At 42.5% G+C, this 20,133-nt stretch overlaps 1 protein-coding gene across 3 annotated transcripts in view; it reads right to left on the reverse strand.

Annotated features, from left to right (window-relative positions):
• The window catches only part of LOC139155654 (regulating synaptic membrane exocytosis protein 3-like), a 157,271-nt gene that overhangs the window by 58,264 nt on the left and 78,874 nt on the right, over nt 1-20,133 (reverse strand). For all 3 annotated transcript variants that reach the window (XM_070730877.1, XM_070730876.1, XM_070730875.1), the window contains exon 2: nt 13,085-13,349. In XM_070730877.1, the coding sequence (XP_070586978.1) occupies nt 13,085-13,349 (265 nt within the window). The remainder of the gene's footprint in view (nt 1-13,084; nt 13,350-20,133) is intronic.

Below are 20,133 nucleotides of genomic sequence, written 5' to 3' on the forward strand. Positions count from 1 at the left end.
ACTAACCGCTCCAAGCATTTTGGGAACGCCCGCCCCGCCCCTCTCGCAGTCCCTTCACCGAGAGTGCTTTTGTCCCAGGCTGTCAGTGAGGGGGCTGCAGGAGAGGCAGGGCAGGCGTTCTCACAACAGAGGCCGGTGAAGGTGATTTTCAATGTTGGACGTGCGGGCACACACGCTCCCCATCCCCCTGCCAGCCTGCCCGGAACATTCAAAGTAAGAAAAACCTTCACCAGCAAAGTTTTTTCTTATTTTGAATGTTCCAGGTGGGCTGGCAGGGGAATGGGGAGCGCACGCGCCCACGCACCCGACATTGAAAATCACCTTCGCTGGTCTCCGCTGTGAGAAGAACGGAGAGAGAACGAGAGAGGGTGAGAGCAACAGACAGAGCAAGATAAAGAGAAACTGAGAAAGAGAGAGAGAGTAAGGGGGGGAGAGAAAGAGAGATAGCAAGAGAGAGAGAACAAGAGAGAGAAAGAGTGAGAGAGAGAGGAAGAAAACAATAGAGAAAGAGTGTGAGAGAGAGAAAGCAAGAGAGAGAAAGTGAGAAAAAGAGAGAGAGAGCAAGAGGGGGGAGAGAGAGTGAGGAAGAGAACAAGAAAGAGAGAGAGAGATGAGAGAGGAAGGAAGAGAGGGTGAGAGAGAGGAAGAAAGCAAGAGAGAAAGAGAAAGCAAGAGATAGAGAAAAGTGGAAGAAAGAGAGAGAGAGAGAGAGAGAAATGATAGAAAAAAGGGGAGAAAAAAAGAGAAATGAGAAAATGATTGAGGCAGAGAATGACAGGAAAGAGAGAGAAACAGAGAGAGAAGTGACTTTTGATTTAAAGCATATGGTAAAAGCATTTAAATAATTACAGAGGAAAAAAACCCAGCCCTCACCTGTTTTTATTAATAGTTATGTTTTTGGTTTTGCTGGTTGTTTTAGTTTTAATAATAATGGATTTTGGTTTTTTTAAATTATTAATTTCTTTTAATAAAAAAGAAGGGATTTATTTATTTTTCTATGCCGCCCAGTCCCAAGGGGACTGCCGCTCAGACACTACACTTTTCCGCCCACACCGAAAAAAAATTAGAGGGAACATTGATCACAAGCAAGTTATTACCAGTTCAGGCTAACTAGTCCAAATCAAGAAGAACCCACCTCTGCCCCAAATCCAAAACAACATGTCAGAATTCTTCATTCAAATCATATCATGTACCTTTTTGGGTGCATAAGAGATCTTCTGATTCTCCTACTAAATCATTCAGGATAGTTGCATACTTACATAACCCATATTCCTGCTCTGAGATTCATTTTATTTCTGTTTTTTCCTGCCCAGACACAAAAACTCTGGGAAGGTTACAACCAGTTAAAGGCATAAAAGCAGCCATAGAAATATTTTTCTTGGAGGATAGCTATCAAATTCTAATGGCTACAAGAGGAATGGTATTCCCTTGCTTGAATGATCATAATTCGATTGCTCTTCTGGCAAGAGAAGTGCAGGTGGCGGAGGGAACATAAGCTGTCAATTAACCTTCCAACTTTTCCAAAGGTCCTGGAAGAAAGCAATAGCTTGCCAGTCAAGGTGCCAACTAGCATCAGTTGATCCTGATGTTCACCACTCAGCAAGAACAAAAACACATTCATTGCCTGCTGGATAGAAAACAGTGGCATGGATTTTTTTTTTCCAAGGAGGCAAAATGCAAACACAGTTAAAGAAAAGGAGAGATGAGTTGTAGAGCAGCAGAACACGATAAGTTGGCCCTTCGGACTCTGAAACTGAGCCATGGCTCCTAAGAATTGGATTTGACCCCACATGCAAAAAGTGGTCTGTAAGTGTGAAAAGGAAACATACCTGGGAGGCAATGAAACACACACACACAAATTCCAAGATCATTCAAAGTTGCATTAACATACAGTATGTCTCATCTTATTTCCAATCCTAAAAATGTTTTGTATATATGTTGGATACCTCCTTTCTTCCAATAATAGTGTGATTTTTTAAAATTATATTTGGTGTGATGAGTTTGGAATCCCTCCAATGTAAATAATGAGTACTAGCAATTGTCTGAAGGTCGAACCATGACAGGCAAAGCAGCTTCATCAGTCAGAGCAAATTAGTCATTGGAATGGACCAACTCTTGCCACTCCAAATGGAGGCACTTCCTCTGCAAGGTATTTTGGAGAGAAAACCACTGAGGATGGCATGGCAAGAGTTGCTACATCCCAAGGGCTCTTTGCCTAATGACTCAATTGACTGATGAAGCGGCTTTAATGAGCAGCGAAACATCTCAAGGCTAACAAAAAATTGCCCAGTTGCTATGATTCAACTTTTAGAAACTGGATGACTGCAAGCCTTCAATGGTACTACCACTTAGAAAATGAATACTGGTTACTTTTAAACTTGACTAATACATTTTAGAGTTAGGCTGTGTAAGCATCCAGACTTTGGGTTGGCTTATGATGATTGGTAACTGGGCTAAACATGTCATCCAGGCAGTCCAATCAGCAGTTTGCTATTTTGCAGAATAGCTGTCAGGAGCAATGAACCAGAAACAGAAGTTGACTTCAAAGACCTAAATGTTTATTACATGCAACCTAGAATATACAATAATTGGATCTACTAACAGTCAAACCAAATTGGTACTCGATAAAGGTCAATGGAATTCAGAATGGAGAGGCTGAACTTGGATCTTTTGTTGGAGCGTAGTGACTCCAAACTAATGATGCATTTGATCCCACCCTCCAGCTAAGCTTGTTCCTAGAAACATAGAAACATAGAAGACTGACAGCAGAAAAAGACCTCATGATCTATCTAGTCTACCCTTTTACTATTTTTTGTATTTTATCTTAGGAAGGATCTATGTTTATCCCAGACATGTTTAAATTCAGTTACTGTGGATTTACCAACCATGTCTGCTGGAAGTTTTCTGTCTTATTTTATACACCTCTCTATCAGCTATACTTCCAGACTCTTTATACCTCCTATAGGCAGCCTTTTTTGCATTGACTGTAGCCCTTACATCATTGCTAAACCACAGCGGTTTCTTCTTCCTTTTACCTTTAGTTATTTGCCTTACATACAGTCCAGTGGCTTTTGAGATGGCCTTCTTTAATACAGTCCACTGAGTGCTCGCTCCTGCCATTTTATCCCTCCCCTTTAATTCATTATTTAAATATTCCCCCATTGCATTAAAATTTGTTTTTCTGAAATCCAATACTTTGGTTGCAGCATAGGATTGCTCGCAATCAGTTTTTACATCAAACCACAAACATAGGTGGTCACTGCAACCTAAATTTTCTCCAACCTTAACCTCTGAAACCCAATTCCCATTTGTTGTATCCTGAAATGGCTAACTTGTATCGTTGAAATGGTTTGTTCCTCTTTTCTAACGCTGCCTGAGCCAAATAAGGAAGTCGCTCCTGATTGGCTCAGGCGCGGCTGGCTCTTGCTTTGGCGGGAACCGCAAATGTATAAAAGAAGCGGTTTCTCCCAGGCAAAGCCAGACGGTACAGCTGAAAGTCACTTTTACTTACTGAGCTGAATAAACGTACCGTTCTCAACTCACCCTGTGTCTTGGGTCTACTTAACTGGCGACGACGGACGAAGAGAACACGCGTGCAAGATGAACAACATCCAGATCGGCCGGGCTCCAGAGTTCTTCGACCCCGAGAAGACTTCCTGGGACGACTACCTGGCCAACTTTGAGATATTCCTCGAGGCAGCAGGAATTCGGGACGCCGACGCCGACCAAAAACGGGCAATCTTCCTCAATTACTGCGGTCCAGAAATCCGCGCTCTCGCCCAGACTCTCACCGACCCGCTGCCAGCAAGAACCGTCGCTTGGGACGTCCTACAAGCCAAGCTCGCGAGCCATTTCAAGCCTACAAAACCAGCCATGGTTTTCCGGCACCAATTCTCCAGAATGGCGCAACGCGAGGCGGAATCAATCAACCAGTTTGCAACGCGACTTCGTACTGTGCTAGCTCAATGCAAGTTTGACAACCCGGAAGCTCGCCTCACCGATGCCTTAGTTTTCTGCATGAAAAACGCTTCCGTCAGAAACAAACTCCTCGCCGAAGACAACCCGTCTCTACAAATTGTGATCAAGCTAGCGCAAACCGCAGAGGTCGCCAACGCCGCTGCCAAAGAGCTGAAAGAACACGAAAGGCGAGAAGTCATCGCCAAGATCGACTCCACACCTTCCCGCGCCGAGGACCCAGACGACCTCAGCCCACCAGCTCGCAACGAAGACAACTGCTTCCTGCTACAAGACCAACAGAGACAGCAGAGACCACCTCACTTCGCCGCCCCCTGCGCCGGCTGCCGAGGAAACCACCAGCGACAACGTTGCCCCTTCCGGGACGCCACATGCCGCCGCTGCAACCGACGGGGCCACATCGCCGAGGCCTGCAGAGCATCTGCACCGGAGGACACCTTCTCCATGCCGCGAAACCAACGATCTCAAAATCAACCCCGCTTTTCGGGCCGAAGGAATTACTCAGCCGCTAACCGCGACTACTCAAGAGGTAACACTCTATTTTCCGTGAATAACACGGCAACAAAGAATGGGGGCAAAATTGTAATTTCGCTATTGCTTAACAACAAGCCATGTTCTATGGAACTCGATACTGGGTCTAAATACACCATCATGCCATGGGAAAAGCTCAAATTGTACATGCCTAACCTGGCTAAAAATGAGCTATTGCAAACCTCACTGATAATCAGAGATTTTCAAGGGGGGATAATCTCTGTCTTGGGCATTGTGAATGTACCTATTGTATTTAAGAATGTTAAATGTACCCTGCCTATGGTTGTTGTTACAGGGGCTAAGCACTCTCTCCTGGGGTTGGCTTGGATGGAGCCTTTGGGAATTGAAGTTTCGGGTATTTGTACTGTAAACTGTGATAGCATGCCTAATTTTTTGCAAGAGTTCCCTGAAGTGTTTAGCCCCACCTTGGGATCATATAAAGGGCCCCCTATCTCATTTTCTATTGACCCCAAGGTCCCGCCTGTCCGGCTCAAACCTCGCAGGGTATCCCTTCCACTCCTCCCCAAACTAGACCTGCAGCTGGATAAGCTAATAAGCCAAGGCATTTTAGTCCCTGTGGAACAGGGGCCATGGGAGACACCCATAGTCACCCCTCTTAAGCCAGATGGCTCCTTAAGGGTTTGCGCTGACTACAAATCTACCTTAAACAAAGCCCTCCAACACCACCCTTACCCCATTCCAGTGGTACAACAACTCCTGCACTCTCTGGGGGAAGGGAAAAGGTTTGCAAAGATTGATCTCGCACAAGCTTACCAGCAACTTCCTGTCGATGAAGCAACAGCAAACGCGCAAACGATTGTGACCCACAGGGGTGCCTTTAAATGTACCAGATTACAGTTTGGAGTGAGCATAGCCCCAGGGATATTCCAAAGCATAATGGAATGATTGTTATCAGGGATAAAAGGGGCCATTCCTTATTTTGATGACATCTTAATTGCGGGGGAGAACCAAGAGCAACTCAACAAAAGAATAAGGGAAGTACTTAAAAGACTTCAGGACAAGGGATTAAGAATTAAGCCTGATAAATGTGTTTGGGGAACCAACAGTGTAGAATTCCTAGGTTATAAAATTGACAAGGAAGATATCCACCCCACGACCGAGAAACTGAGAGCAATTAGTGAAGCCCCAGAGCCACAAAGTAAAACTGAATTACAAGCTTTTTTAGGCCTTCTTAATTTTTACTCCGTTTTCTTAAAACAGAATGCAACAGCAGCAGAGCCTCTACACCGTTTACTCCAGAAGGAAACTCCTTGGACATGGGGGAAAACTGAACGTGAAGCCTTTGTACAAATAAAACAGTTATTAACTTCCAAAAGTGTGGTAGTCCAGTATAGCACTTCGCTACCCATTAGGCTCACTTGTGATGCTTCCCCATACGGCGTGGGAGGAGTTTTGGCCCACGTGTTACCAAATAATACAGAGGCACCAATTTCTTTCTTTTCCAGGATGATGACCAGTACTGAAAGAAATTATAGCCAGCTAGATAAGGAGGCTCTAGCTTTAGTGGCAGGGGTGAAGAAGTTTCATAATTACCTTTTTGGAAGGGGTTTTGAATTGGTTACCGACCACAAGCCGCTACTAGGTCTTTTAGCCCCCAACAAGCCTACTCCTCCATTTATGTCCCCAAGGTTAATCAGATGGGCCCTTTTCCTCTCCGGATACCAGTACGAGCTCATCCATAAAGGGGGTAAATCCATCAACCACGCAGATGGTCTCAGTAGATGCCCAATGCCAGAGTTAGTGGTAGACCCTGCCCCATCTGCTGATGTGTTAATGTTAGAGCTCGAAGACAACCCACTAACTACTGCAAAAGAGGTGGCTGCACACACGCAGCAAGACCCAATACTAAAACAAGTGGTAAACTGTGTACTCAAGGGTTGGCAAAATGATTCTGTTAAACCTGAACTGTGTGATTTCAAAGCCAAAAGACTTGAATTGTCATATGTAAAAGGTTGTCTATTGTGGGGGGACAGAGTGATTATTCCTAAAAGCCTAAGGGTAAAGGTACTTGAAATGTTACATGTAGGCCATCCTGGGATTGTCAGGATGAAGGGCCTAGCTAGAGGGCATTTATGGTGGCCAGGTTTGGATGCTAATATTGAAGACTGGGTAGCCAAATGTGACCCATGCCAAGAATCAAGGCCCAATCCCCCCAAAACAACTCCAGCAGAGTGGGAGCAACCTGCAGGGCCATGGTCCAGAGTTCATATTGATTTTGCAGGCCCAGTGGGATCACAATATTTCCTGATAGTGGTCGATGCATTCTCCAAATGGGTGGAAATTATAGCAATGAACAACATAACCACGAGTGCCACCATCAAGGTGCTACGCAGACTGTTTGCTACCCATGGTTGCCCTGATCTCCTAGTGTCTGACAATGGGCCACAATTAACGGCCAGACAGTTTGAATTGTTCCTGGACAGTCTGGGAGTCAGACACGCACTCATCTCACCTTACTCGCCCTGGGCTAATGGTTTGGCAGAACGTTATGTTCGTGTGGCTAAAGAAGCATTGCGCAGGTCAGGCCCTGGAGATGTATAACAGAATTTGGACCAGTTCTTGCTAACCCAGCACATCACCCCAAATTCTCACACGCACGTAAGCCCTGCAGAGTTACTAATGGGGAGGAAATTAAGGTCCCCACTGGATAGGTTACACCCAAGGTTTTGTACTAATGATCATATGTATGTAAATCCTGAAAGGGAAATGTATTTGGGACAAAATGTATTTGTAAAAATTTTTGATGGAGGTGTAAACTGGATGAAGGGAATTATTGTTAAACAAAATGCTCCAAAGACATATATGGTTAAACTAGAGGATGGTCGATTGTGGAAACGACACATTGACCACATTCGGAAACGCACGGAAAACCCCTTGCAGCAAACCGCTGACACAGACTCTCCCATTCCTACAGACTTTAACACGCAACCCGATTTAATGGACATTCAAATGGACTTATCGGGTCGGGGAGAGTCGTCCAGCGATGCCGAGCCATCTTCCTCCTCCGAAGCCATCATTGGGCCTGCCAGGCCGAGTCAACAGGCCGAGGCCTCAAGCAGGCCTCAGCCACGCCGGGGCAGCAGCAGCGAGCCGTCCTCCACCGTCGGTAGTGAGGAATCAACTGGACTGCGCAGGTCGGAGTGAGCCTCACGAAGACCCAACAGATTGGACGATTTTGTCACGTGGCTTTCGTGATGGATGTCTCCAACTAAGGAGGGAGGGGTGTTGTATCCTGAAATGGCTACCTTGTATCGTTGAAATGGTTTGTTCCTCTTTTCTAACGCTGCCTGAGCCAAATAAGGAAGTCGCTCCTGATTGGCTCAGGCGCGGCTGGCTCTTGCTTTGGCGGGAACCGCAAATGTATAAAAGAAGCGGTTTCTCCCAGGCAAAGCCAGACGGTACAGCTGAAAGTCACTTTTACTTACTGAGCTGAATAAACGTACCGTTCTCAACTCACCCTGTGTCTTGGGTCTACTTCACCATTCATAAAGACTAAATCTAGAATATTCTCCTCTCTAGTCGGTGTCTTAACCAGCTGTGCCAGAGCTGCTCCTGTAGAGGCCTCTATTATATTCTTACTTTTGCATGTAAGGACACTGGGGATATTCCAGTCAACATCAGGCATGTTAAAATCACCCATAAACACAATATCTCCCTTTACTGCCATTTGGGTAATTTCATCCACCATCTTGTTGTCATATTCCTCAGATTGCCCTGGAGGCCTATAGATCACCCCAAGTCTAATGACAGAACCTTCTTTACTTTGCATGCAAACCCAGAGAGTCTCCAGATCTTTACATGTATTTTGAATTAGTGTTGTTTTTAGACCTTCCTTAAAATAAATGGCTACTCCGCCTCCCCTTCTCTCTATTCTATCCTTCCTATACAGTGTATATCCTGGTATGGATATTTCCCATTCATTAGAATCCTTAAACCATGTCTCAGTTATGGCAACCAGATCCAAATTATCTCTAGATATTATGGCCATTAACTCACAGAGCTTGTTGCTCAAGCTTCGAGCATTCGTGCACATTACCCGAAGAACATTGTTTTATTTGCAGCTCCCTTTTCATAAGCTTCCAGAAACTGATTTATCCTCACTGGTCGGGGACAGAAATCATCCACATCAGTTACATCTCTGTCCCCTTTACCTAGTTTAAATGCCTATCCAAAAAAGTTCGGAACTCCTCACTGAGCACCTGAGTACCTCTGTATGATGGATGCAAACCATCCCTCTTAAACAACTCCCTATTCGACCACCTACTGACATCATGACTTACATAGCCAAAACCTTCAGCTTTACACCACTGCCTTAACCACACATTAAATTCTCTGATACAAGTTGTTTTATCCTCCTGGCCACAAACCGATAACACCTCTGAGAAAGTCACTGAATCAGTTATTTTGCTCAGCTCCACGCTTAGACATTGGAAATCTCTTTTTACTACATTAACATTTCTTTGGGACAAATCATTTGTGCCAAGTTGCACTACCACATCAACATTATTACCTTTACTCACAGCCTCTCCTGTATCATTTAGGCCAGAGAATTCTGGGAGTTAAAATCCATAAGTCTTAAAGTTGCCAAGTTTGGGAAATGCCGATCTAGGCCAAGATATTCCTCTTTTCATTTGAGTCGTCCCTTTCTCTCCTCTGATGTGTTGCTGGGGGCTTTTATTAGTTGATTCTGCATCATGTGCTCCATTTTCAAAAGGGTCTCTGTTTTTATGGCCCATCTTATTTTAAATGTCTGCTCTCAAATATAATCAAGACCTAATTACCAAAAATCATTGTACTGTTATAAACGAAATTTATTATGTATTTATTTATGCATTTTATTTGACTTCTATGCCGCCCAATCCTGAAGGACTCATAATACAAATAATGCAATCACTGGCCATAAGCAATAACAAATGAGACTATTTAGAGTTAGAGTTTAATAACAAAATACCCTGTTTTGGGGGAGGGAAAATAAGAAAAAAGCTTATTGGCAGGTGGATCAGCCTCCTGGAATACCCCAAATCAGCTGTTCCCAGAGGTGAATTTTAGCTCATTGGTTTTGAGCTCTGCGCCTTGCTTTTTTCCTGCCTCTGTAACCTCCATTTCAGAGGCTTTTTTCCCCTGAAACTCCATTTTAGAGGCTTTTTTCAGCCTCTGAAAAAAGATGCAGCCATATTTTCACCCTCATTTTGGGGGGAGAAAATTGAATCTTATACTCTAAAAAATAAGGGTAACTTCTGAATCTTATTCTCATTTCACTTGTAGAACCCATTCCTAATAAAGGGGTTACTTTAAAAAAAGATAGCTTTTCTCCCTTAAATTGCTTCCAGCTGTAGGGATTTGGCTCCAGTGATCTCAGAGGCTGATGGCTTAGAAGAACTTGAACAATTAAAGATAAATAAGGCAATGGGTCCAGATGGCATCCACCCCAGAGTTCTTAAAGAACTCAGATCTGTCATTGCTACACTCCTGACTGATTTGTTTAACCAATCACTTTTAACAGGAAATGTTCCTGATCATTGGAAAATGGCCATTGTTGTGCCTATCCACAAGAAGGGCAGTAGAGAAGAAGCTGGTAACTACAGGCCAGTTAGCTTGACATCAGTTATAGTTAAAATGATGGAGACTCTGCTCAAAAAGAGGATAAATCAGCACCTCAAAACCAATAACTTATTGGACCCAAACCAGCATGGCTTTATTGAGGGCAAATCATGTCAGACTAATCTCATTGATTTCTTTGACTAGGTCAAAAGGTGTTGGATGAAGGTGGTGCCATAGATATTGTCTATTGGGACTTCAGCAAAGCCTTTGATACGGTTCTACATAAAGAGCTGATAGATAAGTTAGTCTAGATTGGTCTTAATCCCTGGAAAATTCAGTGGATTTGCAGCTGGCTGAAGCGTAGATATCAGAGGGTTGTTGTTAATGGCGACTATTCTGAGCAGAGCCTGGTATGCCACAAGGGTCTGTTCTGGGTCCTATTCTTTTTAATATCTTTGTTGTTATGCCGGGCTTCACATTACAAGCCCCCAATTAAATCCAAAGGAGAAATTCAAACACACACCTTTGTAAAATAAACAAAGTTGGTTTATGAAAAGGAAAATATTATCCAAAATGCACTTTTAATCAGCCAAAGTGCTCTCCCACACACAAACAAGCCTTGAATGCTGTGAAAAACATAAAACAAAAGCAAAGCAGATAAAAAAACAGTTGTGAAGACATCACAGCCACCACCACCCATTCAAGAGTCTTCATGCTTAAACTTAACTGTGAATTGTTCCACAAAGACCTTGTAAATCCTGAAGCCGTTCACAAAAGTCTTTGTAAATTTCTGAAGCAAACCACAAGTCTCTTTCTCTCAAAACGAATAAACTCCCACACCAAGAGGTAACAACGCAGGCAATTTATCAGCAGCCCCATTAGCCTAATTGCCCCAACCACGGGTGTTCTCCCTTATTTCCTATAATACTTGTACAGTTGTTCCTTCCTTGACATCAACCTGCATCTTCGAACATCTATGAATGCCTCCTCTTCTGAACCTAACAATGATAATGATGATGATGATGATGGTTCACTAATGGGGGGATTAGCTAATGGGCTGCCTGTAATTACCTCCTCCGTTGATCCTACTTCACTAGAATCTTCCCCTGACACAGATGCTTCGCTGTTGGAAGCTGTTGGCAGTAAAACTGGCCTCTGATAATGTGAGGATTCTCCCACATCAACCCCCAAAGTCCTTGGAGCAGGAGTTGGCCCAGAGCCAACCACAACACAATAATGTACTTGGGAAAAAGGAATCCTCAATCTGGGTATTGTATTGGCAGTTCTGTGTTAGCAAAAACTTCAGAAGAGAAGGATTTAGGGCTAATGATTTCTGACAGTCTCAAAATGGATTAACAGTGCAGTCGGGCAGTAGGGAAAGCAAATAGAATGCTTGGTTGCATAGCTAGAGGTATAACAAGCAAGAAGAGGGAGATTGTGATCCCGCTGTATAAAGCACTGGTGAGACCACATTTGGTCACATTTGTATTCAGTTCTGGAGTCTTCACCTACAAAAAGATATTGATAAAATTGAACTGGTCCAAAGATGGGCTACAAAAATGGTGGGAGGTCTTAAGCATAAAACGTATCAGGAAAGACTTAAAGGGCTCAATCTGTATAGTCTTGAGGACAGAAGGGAAAGGGGGGACATGATCGAAACATTTAAATACGTTAAAGGGTTAAATAAGGTTCAGGAGAGAAGTGTTTTTAATAGGAGAATGAACACAAGAACAAGGGGGCAAAATCTGAGGTTAGTTGGGGGAAAGATCAAAAACAATGTCAGAAAATATTATTTTACTAAAAGAGTAGCAGATGCTTGGAACAGACATGGTTGGTAAATCTACAGTAACTGAATTTAAACATGCTGGGATATACATATTTCCATCCTAAGATAAACTACAGAAAATAGTATAAGGGCAGACCAATTTGTTGTGAGACGAGCCGAGTCTTCAGAGAGGGGCGGCATATAAATCTAATAAATTGAATTGAATTGAATTGAATTGAAATGGACCAGAGGTCTTTTTCTGCTGTCAATCTTCTATGTTTCTATGTTTCTAGGTTAAACAATTTACCATCAAAATTATACAATTAGGTTTGCTTTGTAGGAGGAGAACTTTGTTGATCTATGGGGGCAAAAAAAAAATCACAGGGAGTTTGGTAGACCCTTTTTCAGCTAACTGATTTCATTAAATGGCTTAAAGTTTTCTTCAGTTGCAAATCATTTAATCACATGTATAGAGTGGCTAAATTGATGAAAGATTTAAAGTGGGTGGAAATGATGAGAAGAAACATTGCTTATACAGATACAGGATTTACAGAAAACAGATTATAAGTACCTTATCAATTAACAATTAAGATGTTTTCAAAACCCATTATATTTATTGAGACCTTCTGAGATTGCCTAAAACCTTTTGCTGTAAAACAAGCATCATTGCTTATCTTTTTCTTTCTTTCTTATTTTATATCACAGAGTGAAGTACAGGAGTCATCTTAATCAATTAAAAGGTTTAAAAGTTTGATATAGAAATAAATAAAAATCAGGGTGATCTCCTATCCGCTAAATTTTGGGCATATTGAACTTGCATTTGGAACAAATAGAAAGCAGAAATATTGAAAAAAAGCTTACACAAGATGAGTCTACACTGCCTTGTGTCCTAATTTGGTTGAGGTTAGTTTACTGAGAAGAGTACAGTTTGTTAGCTTTTCATAATAAAATGCCAATGGTTTTGCTCACACAACATTCTAAGCCAAAGCTTAAACGAACCACACAATAGTTTTAACACTACACATGAATCCAACCATACAGAGAGACTTCATGTGACAGTATCTTAAGAGGTACTAGAATTTACATCCCAGATTAGCTTGGTTCTTAAGATAAGCCAAGATCATTATGGCTGGAGTTTACATGTGATTCCGGTTCTTGGGTCAACCAAGCTAAAAAAATCTGTGGAGAGACCAGGTGACAGTTGCAGAGCAGCACAAGGAAGACTCAGTTATATATCATGAAGTTTCTTACCAGGATGATTGAGCTGCATAGTACTCTTGCTCCACTGTGTCAACCCCACAATAGCCACCATCTTGGCCCCCAGGCTGGATCGCCGCTTCTTAGTGGAGGAGAGACTTGCTGAATCAGAATTGCCACCATTACTCTTCTCTATGTTGTACATTTCTCCACTGATGCTTGAGCTGCGAACCACATTCCTAGCTGCAGAGTTGCTTGTCTGCCCATTCAGCATGACCACTTTGGGGGACCTCTCTAGCTGCGGACCAGATGGGTGAAGCTGCAAGAGAAGACCAGGAGGCATGAAGCAGGAGAAGTTGGTCCCTCTGTTAACAACAGAGGTAGGCAATCTGCTTTGGGTTGAAAAATAATGTGATCAGTACTCTCTATATACTTTGCTCTGACCTGAAACCAAATCAACATGAGTCCAGCTAATTCCCTGGATCTAAAGCAATAGCAATTGCCCTTAGACTTATATACTGCTTTATAGTGCTTTATAACCCTCTCTAAGTGGTTTACAGAGTCAGCATATAGCCACCAATAATTTGAATCCTCATTTTACTAACCTCGGAAGCAGAGGTGGGTTCCTACCAGTTCAGACTGGTTCTATAGAAGCGTTAGTAACTTGTGGCCTGGGTCACTGGAACTGGCAATTATCCAGGCTTGCTATGCCACCAAGGCGGTTTGATGGCGCCGTAGGAGCCACCATCTTGTTTCTCCTGCTGGTTCGGACCAGTTCGCCCAAACCGGTAGGACCCGCTGTTGACATCATGATGGCATAATGGATTTGGTTTGCTTGGTGCCGGTCCATAGGTTCTGCCATCTTTTTTTTGGGGGGGAGACTTTTTTCTGAATTTTTTACTACAGTATTTTGAAGTTTTTTCCTCTGCTGCTGTTTGAAAAAGAGCCCTTCCGCCTGCCCCTGGGTTTATACTTATCTTTATTCCTTCACCCGAAGCACAGCTGTGTTTCAAGCTGATTACAGCTACTGAGCATGTATGAAAGCAAAATTGGATGATGGGACACAGGTGTGCATGTGAACGGAGTGATCGCGCATGCATGAAACATCATGATGCAAACCAGTGGCAAAGGTAAATGGAACCCATCCCAAGTCACGTGGTCCGCCCCTAAGCGAACTGGCAGTAAAAAAATCTGGAACCTCCTTTGCTCAGAAGGATGGAAGGCTGAGTCAACCTTGAGCCAGTGAGACCCGAACTGCCAAACTGCTGGCAGCCAAGTGATCAGCAGAAGTAGTCTGCAATACTGCATTCTAACCACTGCATCACTGCGACTCTCAATATATATCTTGAAAACCATACCCAAAAAGAGAGGAATGGAGATTGAATGAAAATTATCCAGAACTGTTAGATCCATCAATGCTTTCTTGAGGAAGGGGTTCTAACACCATCTTTGGAGTGCTGTAGAAAGAATCATCTCATCTCTCAGGCATGAATTTAGTCATGGATGCACCATATATCATCACCTGGGAGGTCTTAATCAACAAGGAGGGTCATTAATCGAATAAGCAAATAGATAGAGTGTAGATCCTGTCCATTTCTGTAAGACTCTTTCCAGGCAACCAATCCAACAGAACCTACCCAGTCAGAGCCTAATTTAAGTGAGATCCAAGCAACTTTATCCAGCAGAAGACTAGGCCAGGGGTGTTCGGCCTAGTTCAGGTGTACTAGTAGTGGCAGTCACTGGTAGTTCGGAGAATTGGTAGCTGTGGCAACGTGAGGCTCCACCCACTCATGCAGATGTTGCCATTTTCTCTTTTTAACCTCTGTGCATGTGTGAAACCTTCCAAACCAGTAGGGAAGGTAAATAGAAGGTAAACTATTCCTCATGCATGTTTTGTAGATATATTGGGAAAGGAGGAAACAAAGGAAATTTCCCATCTTTTGACTCTTACAATAACAACCCAGTAGTAATGTGTAACTAATGCCAAGTTTTCCAGGGACTTTCCATGGTTGAGGGAGGGTCTGCACCTTGGTCTATCCAGTCCCAGTTCAACACCTCTACTACCTCATCACAATGATACTACACCACAATAAAATGGTACATAATGTTTATCATACAATTATTTTCCCCAGAAGTTGACTCTGTCTGGCAGAAAGATATCTGTTACTTTCAGTTCTTTTCCAAAAGGATAAAATGAACAAGAGATTGCTTGAATTTTAGAAAAGGACAAAATGCCCATTACTGAAGATACACCCTGGATGCTTTTGCTGGTGATTTTCTGTTTTTTGTTTCATTAAAAATAATTATGGTTACTAACTTTCTCTGCTACTTTAAATTCATGTCAGAGTGTTCCATTTGTACTTTTGGATGACCAATACCAACCACCAGATACAGTGAAAGCCAAAACATGGTTTCTAGGATGCAAGTGTAGAAATTATTAACATTCTGCACTGCTTCTGGAAATGCAAAGATTCTCAGAATGAATTCAGGAGGACCTACATTTTAACAGCTCAGTGGGTGACAGAATACTTTCCTGGAAGTCATAATATGTATTCCAGAATTGGTTCTAGAAGGCTTGTTAACAGCCTCCACAAACTAAGAAATGATTCTATGAGGCACAGTGGTGCAGTGGTTAGAGTGCATTACAGCAGGTTACTTCTGCTGACTCTGTAAACCACTTAGAAAGGTCTATAAAGCACTGTAAAGTGGTATATAAGTCTACATGCTATTGCTATTCTTCCAAGCAGATTTCTTTATTGTTCCTCGCTTACAGACGGAATTTTGCCAAAGTAAAGCAAATTACCAGCCTCCTAAACTATTAGGGAGGAGCTGTCTTCATCCTCTGTCTCTCACACAAGCTATCTGAGCTGAGTTGTCTCTTCCTCCTCTGGATTGCACACCTTCTTTCCTGGGAGTTACCTACATCAGTTAAGCCTGGGACAGGAAACTTAAATTGACTCCACCTTAACTCTCTTGGTATTAAATCTAGAGCAGGGGTGGGTTCTAACTTACCTCGCTGTTTGTTTACTTCCTCCTGCACCACACGGGTGCACCGTGTGGGGGTATATGCACTTTAAGAGCACATGCATGCACACTGGCAAAACCACTCCCCCAAAACCCCCTGAAAATAAGATGGCTATTTCCAGGCCAGCCCCATGGGCCAGGTTTAAGCACCTCATGGGCTGGATGCAGCCCATAGGGCTTGAGTTTGACACCCCTGCTTTAGCTGAAAAAGACTTAGTTTCATTATTTAATTATTTATCAAATTTAGGTACTGACTATCTCATTTAGGTAATGACTATCTCATTTTTAGAGTGATCCTACTCACCAATCCCAATGATTGGCGTTTTTGTGGCTTTTGGGGATGAATCCTGCTAGGAGGAGCAATAAATTTGTCATTCTGCTAAAAGCTTTGAACTTCAAATATTATGTAAAATTAGTTAGCAGCCTGAAACTGAAAACTAATGGAGCTAGCATAGCCAGATGACTCGGTTACAGAGATAACAAGCAGCAATATTTCCAGATATATATTTGCTGCAGCTTTCTTAGATCCAGAACTTAAAATGCCCCTATTTCTGTATACTCTTCTGTCACAATTTGGGGGCTGATTACATTTTTTTTCCTAAGAAACATCTTCCCTCACATCAAAAGCATTTAATGTAAGTATTTATCTTCTCCAATCTTGTCCATATATTCTTTGATTACTGATGCTTTACTAACACCTCCAGCATCTAGTGCAGACTTTCTCAATATTAGCAGCTTGAAGATATGTGGACTCTGACTCCCAGAATTCTCCAGCCAGCATAGCTGGCAAGGGAATTCTGGGAATTGAAATCCACACATCTTCAAGTTACCAACGTTGAGAAAGTCTGCACTAGATAATGAAGGTGTTAGTAAAGAATCAGTAATGAAAGAATATATGGACAAGATTGGAGAAGATAAATACTTACATTAAATGCCAAGTTACCAACATTGAGAAACACTGCTCTAAATATACATGTCCTGGGACTTGTACCCCCACATAATTAGAGACCACATGGAGGGCAAGATCTATTCAAGAAATAAATTCTGATTGATTCATATCAATGGTGGGCTCTAACTTACCTTGCTGCCGGTTTGTTTCCTCCTTTGTTGCAGAGATGTGCTGCATGGGATTGCATGCACAATGCAAAAAATAAAAAATATCGCCAAAGCCAAAGACATGCATGCGTAGTGCCAGAAACTTAGCTTCCGCAAATGCACAGAAGAAGAAAAAAAACTCGGGGGGAAATTCAACAACCCGCCCCCCCAAAAAATCCATTAAAAAAAAAAAGACGGCACCCATGGACCAGCACTGACTGATCCTTTTTTGTGAAACCATCATAACATGATCAGGAGTTTGCTACCAGTTTGGGTGAACCAGGACATACTGGGAGAAACCCACTTCTGATTCACATGTTACATTTAAATCAGGTCAGTTGTACTTCTGTATTCTTACATTACTCTCAGTCTAGCTAAGGTTAACCCGCATTTCCTTTTTTATGTTATTCTTTATCGTGTAATGGGATAAACAAATAGGATAGTGCGCCTCTTACTACCTCATTCCAATCCAATTTCAACCCAACTCAACCCAATCCCACCCTTGACCACAAACACAATCTCAAATGTAAACTAATCAATGCAAGAAGCATAATCAACAAATTATCTGAATTCCTCATCCTACTTGACACAAACATATTTGACTTAATATTTGTTTGTGAAACATGGCTGAACTCTTCATATCCTGACTCCATCATCACACAAAGTAACTACCTGGTCTTCCGGTCTGACCGCGACTCCCGCAGAGGGGGTGATATAGCCATATTCTACAAAAGCTCACTCAACCTAAAAAACATTCAAGTTACACAAGATCTCATCCTCCATGAAAGTCTAGTTTGCGACATTTCCCTCAACACTACACTCCGTTTCCTTCTGTGCTACAGAGCTCCAAACTACAACATTACCTATGCAACTAAACTAACCTCCCTCCTAACTTGGGCAACCTCCTGCCCCCATCCCATTATCTTCCTTGGTGACCTCAACCTACCACACATCAACTGGTCACTAAACGAATGCTCCACTGAACCTATACATACCGCCATCTATAACGCCGTCACCAGCCTAGGACTAGAACAATTAGTATCAACCAACACCAGACTCAACAACTGTCTCGATCTCATATTCTGCAACAGCAAAAGTGCTATCTATGGACTGCACACAAAAGAACCCTTTTCAACAGCGACCACAGCACGATCAACTTCAACCTCAACCTACATCATCTAAACACTCACCTGAAGTATGCGGCGTCTAAGTACAATTTCAGGAAAGCCAACTATGAACTCATAGACGCCAATCTCTCATTTATTAATTGGCAATCCTTGTTCTCTAACTGCATCACCATTGATGACCTCTACAACATGTTCTTACACCAAATTAATAGACTTATAGATCTGCATGTTCCACTCACCTCTCCTAGAAGAAAACAAAAAAATAACGTACCAGTCTCGATAAAGAAACTACAAACCAAAAAAAGATCCCTCTGGCGTAGAAATAAAAAAGGCCCAGTAACCAACTTTAAAAGCCGCTACAGAAGCATATGCCAACAAATAAAAGTAGAATGTCTCAACTATCACAGTGAACAAGAGGAAAACCTCCTACGCACCAAATCTAACCGTGCCTTCTACAAAAACAAACTTAACGACTCCAGACCTATTCCACCTCTTGTAGGACCCAACAACAAAGAATACCACAATGACCCATCCAAAGCTAACCTCTTCAACTCCTTTTTTGGCTCCGCATTCCAAACTCATTAAAAAACCTAACCCAAATCATCTTCAATATAGACTACGTTGAAAAAGCAATCCGTGACCTCAAACCTTCCCTATCTGTCGGACCAGACGGTCTTTGTGCATGCTTCCTAAGAAAACTTTCTTCTGCCATAGCTGAACCCCTAAGCATTATCTTCCAAAAATCCTTCAGGACCAGCACTCTCCCGAAGCTGTGGTCAAAAGCAGTAGTCGTCCCCATTTTCAAAAAAGGAGACCCATCACTAGTTGACAACTACAGACCAATATCACTATGCTGCATCCCTTGTAAAATCATGGAATCAATTATAAATCAATCAATCAATCACCCTTTACTTAGAATCTAATAAACTACTATCAAAAAAACAATTTGGATTCAGAAAGAAACTATCCTGCAACCTACAGCTACTTCACTGCAAAAACATCTGGACTACCCACCTTGATCAAGGAAAATCCATCGATGCAATTTATATCGACTTCTGCAAAGCCTTTGACTCAGTGGTTCACGACAAACTTCTCCTAAAACTCAAATCCTATGGCATCTCAGGACTCCTCCACAACTGGATTACTGCATTCCTGTCAAACAGGCAACAAGTTGTCAAAATCGGAAGCACCTTTTCCACCCCCGTCCCTGTCAAAAGCGGCGTTCCCCAAGGCAGCGTACTAGGTCCTACTCTTTTCATCCTATACATCAATGACCTCTGTGATAATATCGCAAGCAACTGTGTGCTTTTTGCCGACGATGTGAAACTTTTCAACACCACTGACAACACACTCACTCTCCAAAAAGACCTTGACTTTGTTTCAGATTGGTCTAACACCTGGCAACTTCAAATATCAACCAACAAATGCTCTACCCTCCACATCGGCAAAAAGAATCCAAACCTCGCATATGAACTGAATAAACAAATTCTCGCAGCCAACCCACACTCAGTAAAAGACCTTGGAATATTAATATCAAACGACCTAAGTGCTAAAACCCACTGCAACAATATCGCCAAAAAGGCTTCCAGAGTTGTTAACCTGATCCTACATAGCTTCTGCTCTGGAAATCTCACACTACTGACTAGAGCCTACAAAACCTATATCAGACCCATTCTCGAATACAGCTCATCTGTCTGGAACCCATACCACATCTCAGACATCAACACTCTTGAAAACGTCCAAAGATATTTCACCAGAAGAGCCCTTCACTCCTCCACTCGAAACAGAATACCCTACGAAAATAGACTATCTATCCTGGGTCTTGAAAGCTTAGAACTGCGGCGCCTAAAACACGAT

Source organism: Erythrolamprus reginae, unplaced genomic scaffold (assembly GCF_031021105.1).
Source record: "Erythrolamprus reginae isolate rEryReg1 unplaced genomic scaffold, rEryReg1.hap1 H_4, whole genome shotgun sequence".
Lineage (NCBI taxonomy): Eukaryota > Metazoa > Chordata > Lepidosauria > Squamata > Dipsadidae > Erythrolamprus > Erythrolamprus reginae.